Source organism: Vicia villosa, linkage group LG3 (assembly GCF_029867415.1).
Source record: "Vicia villosa cultivar HV-30 ecotype Madison, WI linkage group LG3, Vvil1.0, whole genome shotgun sequence".
Classification (NCBI taxonomy): domain Eukaryota; kingdom Viridiplantae; phylum Streptophyta; class Magnoliopsida; order Fabales; family Fabaceae; genus Vicia; species Vicia villosa.
In genome coordinates, this window is record NC_081182.1 from 143,555,097 (window position 1) to 143,566,649 (window position 11,553).

Consider the following 11,553-nt stretch of genomic DNA (forward strand, 5'->3'; position numbering starts at 1 on the left):
TTGATGTGAATGATAAAAAATTTGCTATTTATAAAAGAGGACGAATATTATTACTCCAGGAGTCAGTTTAAAACACTTACTCCAAATTTTAACCCTTGATTTTCATAAATCTAATGATTTTATTTGGTTATTTATATAAAAAAACTATTTAAAAAAATAATTAGATTAAATGATCAATTAAATCTGATAGATTAATGAAAATCAATAGTTAAGATTTGAAGTAAGTGTTTTAAACTTACTTCTGGAGTAAGAATATCTCTCCTCTTTATGAGGAGGGATATTATTATGCCAGGAGTCTGTTTAAAACACTTACTTCAAATCTTAACCCTTGATTTTCATTAATTTAAAGACTTTAATTGATTATTTATATAAAAATTATTTCCAAAAATAATTAGATTAAATGATTAATTAAATTCGTTAGATTAATGAAAATCAATGGTTAAGATTTGGAGGAAGTGTTTTAAACTTACTTCTGGAATAAGAATATCCTCCTATTTACGAGGAAGGATATTATTACTCCAGCATGGAGTGTTTTAAACTTACTTATGGAGTAAGAATATCCCTCCTCTTTATGAAATAGCATTTATGTGATTAAACCAAAAGCAAACTAAGTGATTTCATAGGTAAAAAAACATTGAATATTGTAACATTATCAAACAAAATTCACAAATAGAAAAAATCAAAAAAGTAAAAGATCGAAACAAAACAAAACATATTTCTAGGGTTTTTCGTTGTTATCATGGAATTTGAGACGAAGATTGATAACAGAGATGAAGGTTTAGCAGATCTGAAACACGTGGATGCATAAAAATAAATTGTTTTAGTAAATTAATTCGAAAATACATAAAAACAACAACTAAAATCAACTAAAAATAAAAAGAGAAAGTGAAAAAAAAAACTTTCTTCAGTTGTGGTTGGATAAATTCGGTCAAAATATTATAATACAAAAGAAATAGATGGATAAAATCAGACCTTTAATCAAAAAAGGAAAAAATTTAAACAAAATAGAACATATTTTTAGGGTTCTAGTTATTACCATAGAATTGATGTCGGAAATGAAGGTTCAACATATCTGAAATAGTGGATACATAAAAATAATTGTAACTCAGACTTCATCAAACCAACACAACATCGAATAATAATCGACATACAGATAGGAAGAAATCAATCAAAAAAATTGTAACTCAGACTATAATAACCTGCAAAAAAAACATGTAAAGTTACTGAATGGATATATGAAGAATGAAAATGCTAGAAGTAAACCATAATTTCTGTTTGTTGATGAATGAAAGATCTGAAAAGTTTACTTTTTTAGATTGTATTGGAAAAAATGAATAAAAATGCAACAACTTTAAACATAGACATGGAAAGGTTAATAACCAAAACTTTGTTGTTGTTGATAATGAAGGAAGTTAGAAAACCGAAGATCAAACTTGAAAAATCTAGAAAACAAAAAAAAGAAAAGCACACTTAAATTATATTTGTACCAAAAATATAATAAAAATATAATATAATATTGAAATAGATATTCAGTCTCCCTCTCTCCCAATCTCAACGATTCCATTACCATCTTCACTTTCTTTGATGCTGGAAATATTCATCATCATCCATTTTCTCATCTTATCCTCCATATGTACTAACATCATCACGTATTCAGATTCAAATACACAATTTGTTCACTCAAGTTTTTTTTTAAAAAAAATGAACCCAAAATTTCAAATTATTTAATCTAAAAAAACAAAGATAAAAGTGTTGATTAGAAATAAAAAAATATTTAAAACACGTTTATAAATTTATAGAGAAAATTACAAATATGAAATACAGATAAAAAATGATAGAGAAAATTAGAGATCTAGAATACAGATCAAAAAATGATAGAGAAAATTACACATCTGAAATACAAATCGAAAAAATAGGTTGAAAATTGCATATCTGGAATACATATTGCAAAAATTAAGCATAAATCACAAACTTCAAATATAAAAAAACACGAAGAAGAAGAAGAAGCTTCTGATGTCAGACGTTATTTTGTAAAAAAGCAAAATAAACAAAGGTTTGTAAACAAAATTTTACTTCACTAATGATGAACGAACTTATGAAAAAGATGATGTAGAAAGTTATGAAAAAGAAAAAAGTCACAGAAGAGAGGATTCAGAGAAAAGTGAGAAGAAGAGAAAGTAAAAAAGAGAGAAAGAAGGGTGAAAAATGAGAATGATTAATGGAAGTAGCGTATGAATTGAAATTGATAAAGTCAGATACATAACGTGTTTAGAGATGACAACAAAAAGATGAGACGTGGCCGATATAAAAGATGGTTTGAAAAGTTAAAAGGCGACGTGACAGATTGTAGAATCAACAAGGGCATTTTGGGTTTTTCCAGAACATTGTGATTAGCCATAATTGATTTATTACATAACTTTTTTTTTTAATGTCTAAGCACTTAATAACCAAATTACGATATATATTAATTAATTTATTATACTCAATTAACCAATTTTGTTTTCCTAGTTCTTAATGTCGAGATATATTAATTAAATTATATATTATATTAACCAAACTTACACACATCATTAACCAAAATTATTTGAAAGAGAGAGAAAAAATAAAAAAAATATCAAAATTGTGAATATCACTGTTCATCATATTAGTGGCCGTAATATCATTAAGACATACACTGTATATGTATGAGTTGGTGTCAAAATAGCATTTTTCATGTTTGGAAAATCAGCTTTTAACAGTTGGATGTGGAGATACTTTCATTTACCAAAAGAATAAGAATAATACAATAGAGAACATTTCAAGCACTTTTATTCCTTGTTTTATGCCTTTGTTCTTTTGTCAGATTCTTTGCCTTGAACCTAAGAAACCATTTCTTTCCCTATTTCTCCATCAATTTGTAGGTAGCAGATAAAACAAAACATAAAACAATTTATTTATACAAGTGTATAAAATAATACCCTTCATACAAAGTTATATTTCTTAAGAAAAAGGGGAAATCCAATATAAACAAAACTACAAAATATTAACAAAAAAAAGTATGTTATAAATCTATATATTAATAATCTCCATTATATAAATTTCTACAAAGTGGATCTATCATGTATATTATGTTGCAAGTCTTGTACCTACCTATTTGCTTTTGAGTCACACAAACCTAGCCAAATATCAAAATAACAAAAAATTCTCACTCATTCATTCATGTTGGATATATTTGTTTTCCAAAATTGCAATTGCACAAAGAATGAAACAAATTTGTGCAAAAGTATTTGGAGAGACAGCTCCAGCAGAGGCAGAAGAAGGGTTTGTTGGGACAGGCACGTATCCAAAAACATTTGCACCACTTGTGTTTGTTATGTTTAAGACTGATGAACTTGTGCTGTAATTTAAATTAGACACTAAATATTAGATTTTTATGATATAGTTTATAGAGACTAAAAAGTGGATGAAAAGAGAAAAGAAAAATGAAAAATATGGAAACCAAAAACGTATAAAGAATATATATAAGGTTAAAGATGGTTACCTAGTGGATGGATATTGACATGTCCCAACACCTGAAAACACAGATTAATAAATCAATAAAAGCTTCTAAATAGCCCAAATAAAAGTTCTTAAAAAAATACATAAATAAAAAGTGGATATTAGGATATTTTAAATTTGCTGTCTTAAATTTTTAGGGATCTTTAAGAAATTAGTCATTATTCAACTAAAATAAAATAAAAAATTTATTTAATCATGATTTAACTGTAATAAATTTTAATAATTTTATTATGTACCGTAGATTTGTAGTAAATCACTTTGCACACTTTTAAAAATGTCATCTGTGCAAGAGTATAACTAAAGTCTAATTATTTTTTTCTAGTAATATAATAAGATTTTCTTAATTTTATAGAGTAAAACATATTTAATTAATTGTTATTGCATTTAGATAGGCCATTGGCCAAAAAACAGAAGGTTCAGTTGGAGTGTCTCCGACATTGTTTGGAGTATAAAAGTGTTGGTTTGGAAATGATCCTTCCACGGCGAAATTACTTACGGCAATTGTAATTTTTATGATTTTTGCAAAGATCCTTTGCATTTTTTAAGATAGTTTACAATTGTTTTGTAATTTCGTGCGTCGCTTCGATTTATTCCGATTTTTGTAAAAGGGATTGAGTACCCCCAGTACTCCTTATATTATATTCCTTGAATAAAAAAAAAAAATAAAATCATGAGTCCTAATCACTCTATTAAAGACTGAGGGTATAGTGCAACCTTATTTTAACGTTTTATATGAAATCCACGTTACTATATTGTTATTTTTAAATTACTATGATAATATAATAGAATAATATATTTTTATTGAATGACAGTAAAACTTTTTTACACTGTTAGTACATATCCATTAAACTCAACTCATAATTCAATTGAATGTTAAAATACTAACTATGCAGGTTCACCCTCGCACAGTCTTACTAGAGATTCATACTTAGTAGCGGAGTCGGAAATTTTAGATAGTCTGGACAAAAACTTTACACCATTGATTATTTATCTGTTTTAATTTTTACACTCTATTTTTACTAATTTTGTCCCTAATTTTACCTCTGGTTTCGTCTAAAAATCGACTATTAAATTAGGAGAAATACAAAAAAAATAAAAGTTGAGTTTGGGCGCATGCTCGGACTTACTGGACCTTAGATCCGTCCCTAGTGCATCAAAATCCTATTTCACTATTTTAGAACACATATAAAAGTATAATTTAATAAAAAGACAAAATGAATTGTAATAAACAAGAAGACATATTTGATAAGAGCAAGACATATAGAAGGCTATGTCTTTAGATACAGCCTCCAATAAAGTAGAAAAAAGCTTGACTTCTTCATCACTCAATGACACTTTTTTAATTTCTATATATATCACCAAAGCACTTTCAAAGTCTATTCAAACATACAGTACAATACAATCTTTATTTTATTCTATCTTGTCTCTGCAGAATGCAACCTAAAGAGTCCTCCACAAGGATGCATATGATTTGTTAACCACTTTGGTTTACAACATAGACTACAACTAGTTTTCTAGCTTTGCATATTTTTTTTTGTTTATCTTCTACTCTAACTAAAAATTGTCACATAATTTTAGATAGCGTAAAAAATAGGCATATCCGCTTCGTTTATATTTGTTTTCAAAAATCTCTTAAAAAAATAGAATAGAGAAATAGAATGGACATATCCGTTTCGTTTAGGTTTGCTTGCGATAATCTAAAAAAAATATAATAGAGAGACAAATATAATTAAGGATAAAAATTAAAAACATTTGTTTATTTCGTGTAAAATACTGAATGCAGGACGAACATACGAACTTTGTATTCATAAAACCCGTCCAAAAAAAAAAAAAAAAAAAAAGTAATATAGGGCCAATATATTTGGTACGGTATGTCTAACACATTGTTTTGCTCAGACAATGGATAATCTGATCCGTTTTACCACCCCTAATTTTAGGAATTTTTAATATTAGTTGTATATCTAATTCTAATTAAAAGCCTTAATTATAAAATTATGTATGAAATTAGAAGAAACCTTACTTGGATTTGTGTTAGTGATAACAGCAGTTCCACCAAAGTTGCAACTATTTGGAACAGGATTCTTCTGATAGTACTTATTAAAAGCAAAAGAAGCATGATCATGAACTGAATTAGGGTTATAACAGCTTCCACCAACTTGAATTGCAGAACAATCAGTGCCACCAAATCCACAAGCATAATCCAATGCAATTTGTAAAGCTCTTTGTGAAGAACTTGGACTTGCAATGCACCAACTTGAACCTGAAGAAACCGGTGAATTTGATGTTGATGTTGATGGTGAATATGTATCTGGATTTGAATTAGGGTTCAGAATTGTTGGAGATGTTGGAACTACATTTGGAATTGTTGTGATTGGAGTTGTAATATCCTTTTCAGTTGAAGAAATTGGATTGTTTGTTTCACTATAAACTTTATTAAAGAAAAAAAAAGTGAAATAGGTTAGTTTTGTCTTCTTTCAATGAATCTATAGAGAAATTAAAAGAGAAAAACATAGAATATATGAAAAAGATAAAGAAAATTATGGAGAAAGAAATTACCAGAACAAAGGAAATGAGTGAGTAGAAGAAATAGTATATAATAGTTTATAGTCCATTCCATCTTGAGTGTTTCTTGTTCAATGTGGTTCCCAAGTTTTGAAAGATTTTGTATTGAGGCAATTAGAGAGAAATGAAGATATCATAAACTAGAGATGGTGATTGAGTTGTGTTTGGAAAAAAGGGTTTTGTGTGCTATAAAAATATATATGTTGTGGAGTTTGAGAGAGAAAGACATGACAAGGGATAGAGATTGGAGTGAAGGAGGGTGCAAGAGGAGAAAAAAGGAGGGAAGAGAGTTGAAAACAAAGTAAAAGTAGGAATTGTTTGGAATTTAAATTGAGTGTGTAGGGTTTAGTTAGTGATCAATGTAATGATGGTACTTATGTGATAATTGCCTTTCTCTTTTTTTATGCTACTCTTTTTACTGCTTTATATAAGGATGGCGGCAAATGGAATTTATGTCTAGTTTAGTCATAATTTGCAAATAAATATAGTAGAATTAAGAGTAAGGATCTAAAATTTTGATTCGTCTCGAAAAAATAAAGATTAGATGATTTAATTTATGAGCTCGTAAAAAAAATATAGTGGAATAGAGTGGAACACATATATTAAAGATTATATGTTTAAAATTTTTGTGTGTCTGTAAAGTAATACGAACAAAATGAATATGTTTGATCAGTCGAACTCCATTTTTGTCGCCCTTAAAATTATACAACTTGCTATTATAATTCTTTTGCTATTTATTCTTGCTTGTATGTATAATTCACAAGTATAAAAACATAAATGAAATAATATTTGAACATATAAAATTTGATGTCCCGGGAATTTATTTGATTATTTTCATTAATAACTATAGTTATCTGGTGTACCATCTTTTTCAAATGTTGCACTTTAAGTGATTCCATTCCATGTTTGTTGTGAAAAACGGTGGCCAAAGGATGAAGCTCAACTAATGTAATATTTATCAAATGGTCCTGTTTAAAAGCAAAACTTTATTGTATAACAAGTCATTGAATTCACATTGCTACTTAACTTTATGAACAGTTAGGAATCAATCTTCATCACACCTTTTATTTGAATCATGTCTTACCTAGATGAACTTTTCATGATTATTTGAAACTTCAATTTATTTTAGTAATTGTGGCACGAATTCTGTTATTTTGACATAAATTTTTTACATCGAATACCAAAAATAAATTAACATAGTTTAAATATGGATTTGATTATGTTTAGGAGATAACATATAAATATAGTAAGTTCTTATAAAGAGAATATTCATATTGAAAAATACACGAGCATTAAATAAATTTCAAATCAAAGATTTTTTAAATTTATTATGATTACATATTCAATAGCTAACATAATTTTATATATATATAGGAGTAGGAATATGTCAGACCAACTAACAAGAATGGGCCTAGAGCCTAATCTACACAGACTCTGATCAAGAATGATATCTTTTTTAATATAAAAGGTATAGACTTTTTATAAGCCTATTTAATAAAACAACTATGTTGCAGACCATAAAAAAATTATTTAAAGCATATCCGACCTATTTAAAAAATATAAATATATTTATTGTTATCATTATATTGTATTAGTATTTTGAAGTATTTTTTTTATTTAACGTTGAATTGTTCCGTAGATGCACACCAGATGCACACCTACAGAACAAATTAACGTTAAATAAAAAAATATATTTTCGAAATAAATCTCCGAAAACAGGAAATATTTTTGGAAACGTGTGTAAGAAACCCAAAAGATAGGATGGGAGATTGTCAAAAAAAAAAATATTTTATTTTTCAAAATTCTATACTTTCCCCTACATTTTAAAATTTGTATTTCACTTTCAATGTTTCATTATATCCCTTTTTAAACTAATGCTTTTCTATCATGAGTGGCCTTACATTAAACCTCAGTATTGTTGTGACATTCTAGTGGTTTGGAAGTGAAAGACAATTTGTATATAAAACTCTAGATTTGAATCCATGTTACCACACTTCTCCTCCCAACGAATGTTTAATTAAGTATTAGTGTTGACTAATAAGTCAATAATAAATAAATATCAATAATATTATATAAAATTAAATTTATAAAATAAATAAATATTTGACAAAATTACACTAGAGATTCTTTAAATTGTTTTATTGTAATAAGTTGGTCCTTTAATTTTTTATTTTACAACAACTTGATCCTTTAAGAGCATAAATATCGTACTTTTCACCATTAGAATCCTAAGCTACACTGTCAGAAGCCAGTGGATAATTAGATTGAAAACGTGTTCTTTAGCTTACAAACGTTAGTGCAGTAAAGAACGATCCTTCCATCGTTTCTTTCTCTCTTTTTTAATTTTTTAATAATAAAAGTGCCAAATTCAATATAAGTGAAGGCATATTGTGGAGTTTAGGGGGATCTATTTTAAAATTTTTGAAGAGTTGTATGGATATTTGAAAAATGTAATTTGGTTGTTTAATTGATTGGAAAAAATGAAATATTATAAAAAATTTAGTGGGTCCCATTTAAAGAACTTAAATGAGTATATTGGATGTGGGTGCTCTAAGTTAACCAATGTGTGCAGCGTTACTCTTTTTATAAATTTCATTCCAAAAACAATTATGTGGTACTAACATTGGTGAGGTGGCACTAACGGTGCTGGCATGACATTGACTATGGGGCGCCACGTCACCAAAAGTCAACAATACAAAAAATGCTACAGAAAATGGGGGTTACAAACCTCCCTAAATTTAATAATAATCTTGTTATTGATGCATACATTTAATCAAACATGTTGCGGGCATACTTTCCAAAGAGCAACAAACTATAGTAGAAAATAAAGGAATCATGATAAAATTATTATCGTTGAAAACTAAACTGAAGTGGTTTACAAAGAACTCAAGCTAAGAAAACAAGCTGAGACTTTTGAGTTACAATTCAAGTAAAGATGATGAAAATGTTACAAGTAAACCACAACCATATCAATGTTATCCTTCAAAGTCAGATTGTTAAAATCATTGATATGCTTGAAAACCCCTACAGGACGAAGAACAAACACCTGAAAACTCGATACCCATAGCTACAAAGTTAAAATCATCAAGAATTTCACGGATTAAAGTGAATTCCTCTTTGAGATTATCGTTCCAAACCTCTCTAATTTGAACCGAATCACCTTTCGATAAATCCGACATTTCAAGAAAATTTAAAAACCAATCGACTCAGATCTGTAAACAAAAACACCAAATCAAAATGTTCAGATCATAAAACCTAACAAATGTACATCAAACAGTAGAAAAACAACAACAAAATCAGTCCATCGAATAGTAAAACATTAACCTAAAGAGGAATCGAATAGAGTGAACTGAGCTTCGAATCGAAAGCTTGAGGTAGAGAACCAGCTAGACCTGAAACAAAACAAGCTTGGGAAATAGTTTTCTGCATCTCGAACCAAACACTCGTAGCTACCTTCCTTCGTGGGAGCGCAGAAACAGAGGAGCCAAGAAACATCGTCGATTAAATTTTCGAGATGAGTTTCTTGTTCCTTGTCGGAGAAATGACGCAGGTTTCTCTGTTTTGGATTTGATTTCTTAACATTTTTGTCTAAACGATGAGCTTCCTTCATCAGCTGCTTTGAATACTTGGTCAGCTAATTGGACCGATTTTGCTAAGAGTTGTTTTACTAGATCTATCGTTGTTGTGCTTTTATTTTTAAAACCTCATAGTTGTAGGAAAGTGGTGTTATTTTTTATGGCAAAATGGCGATGTGGTTGAAAGATGACAGGAAAATTGTCTGTTTTGTGAAGTAGCAAGTGTTGTATGTGAATTATTAAACGAATTAGTGTGGTTAAATGGTGAGTATGATGTGTCTGAGTTTAGGTTAGATGTTGGAGTTCTGTTGTACTATGTTCTTGATGATGTTGTTAAGTATGGTGTGTCTGAGTCAACCTGTTACAATAAAATAACCTAAAAGACCCTAGTGTAATTAAACCTAAATATTTTATATTGTTGCACCCCAAAATTTGCCCTCCTAATTTTACTTTTATTTGGCTTAAGCCTTTACATTTCATTTGCATATCTTCATTCAATAAGGCATGGGGTCAAAAAATTAGCGTTTGTGCCAGCTAGGGTCTCACAGTGGTTTGGAGATTTCTTCATTTGTAATTTTGTCACCATTTCCATTCAAAAATAAAATATATAGTTCATATCATTTTCATTTTCATTTTTAATTCAATAATAATTTTGGTTTAAATTTTAATTTTTATTCAATTTAAAAATGTCATTTTTTAAGTTGAATCATTATTTAAATTTAAATCAAGTTTTAAAATCTTTTTTCTTTTATTCATTTAAATCAATTTTAGATCTTTTTTTTTGTTTGAATTTGTTATTACTAACTATCTAAACTTTTTTTCTTCTTACTATTGTTAATATTATAATTATTAATATAGTCAAAAAGTACAAAAAGTAAAGTTAGTACAAAAAGTGAACAAAATCAAAATGCACTTCATCTTACCATCCATTTCATTTAATCAATGGTCCTTAACTCACTCAAGAAAATCACATGGATCACTAATTTGAAACACAAATCTCCCTCAATCTCACCGTTCACTCATTTTTATCAAAGGCTAAAATTTCTCCATGCACTTTCACATGGATTGATACATTTTACTCCCTCCAATTCACCCCTCACACTCCCTATATAAAGCACTCTAAAGCTCTCATTTTCACACACATTAACAAACCTCATTCTTCTACCACCACCTTCATGTTTTGTTAAAAAGTCATCCATAATTCACAAATTTCATATCCCTAAAGTTGTTTCCTCTTCACACTAAAAAACAACAACACAAAAACCCTAAAGCCTTCATTCCATCATCAATCTTCGCGGAAAAAGTACAATAAGTCAGAACTATAAGCGTTGAGAAGGAAAGGTCGAAGATTAAAGCTTTGCCAATTCATTTACTGGGAAAATTCTCATTCCCATATGTTGGTTCCTTTGATTTCTAACTTGTTTTGGTATCTGTTGATGTTCAGGATGATGTCATTCATAATCTCGGTATTAGTTGTTGTTATCTTTGTAATTAAATTGAATTTCTACCTTTTCATTCTAGATTAATATTTAACTTTTTTATTGCAAAAAATATTTAAAAATAACAAATATAATTTTCTTTTGTTTAGGTTAACTCAACTAATCAATTAAAACTCTTTTTTCACTAACTAAATTCAAACCAAGACCTTTTCATAAACTAAAATTCACCAACCAATACATTCGAACTACGTAGATTTTAATTCTGTATTTTGACGCATACATAGCCATAAAGTGCGGTGCTTTGCCGAGTCACTAACTTTTGATTAAATATTTCCCATTCTATCCTTGTACATATTCCTTTGTAAAAAAACTGTGCATAAATCATTAACAATATAAAAAAAAGACAAAACAACCCTCTTTTCTTTATCGAAAACCCAAAA

The 11,553-nt window shown here is 28.4% G+C and overlaps 1 protein-coding gene across 1 annotated transcript; it reads right to left on the bottom strand.

Annotated features, from left to right (window-relative positions):
* Positions 1-2,870: 2,870 nt before the first annotated feature.
* LOC131656755 (PLASMODESMATA CALLOSE-BINDING PROTEIN 2-like) lies at positions 2,871-6,393 on the bottom strand. The gene is made up of 4 exons (XM_058926376.1): positions 6,094-6,393; positions 5,558-5,965; positions 3,521-3,551; positions 2,871-3,376 (listed from the first exon to the last, which is right to left on the bottom strand). The coding sequence occupies exons 1-4, from the start codon at positions 6,152-6,154 to the stop codon at positions 3,193-3,195; spliced, it is 684 nt and encodes a 227-aa protein (XP_058782359.1). The 5' UTR covers positions 6,155-6,393; the 3' UTR covers positions 2,871-3,192.
* Positions 6,394-11,553: the final 5,160 nt, after the last annotated feature.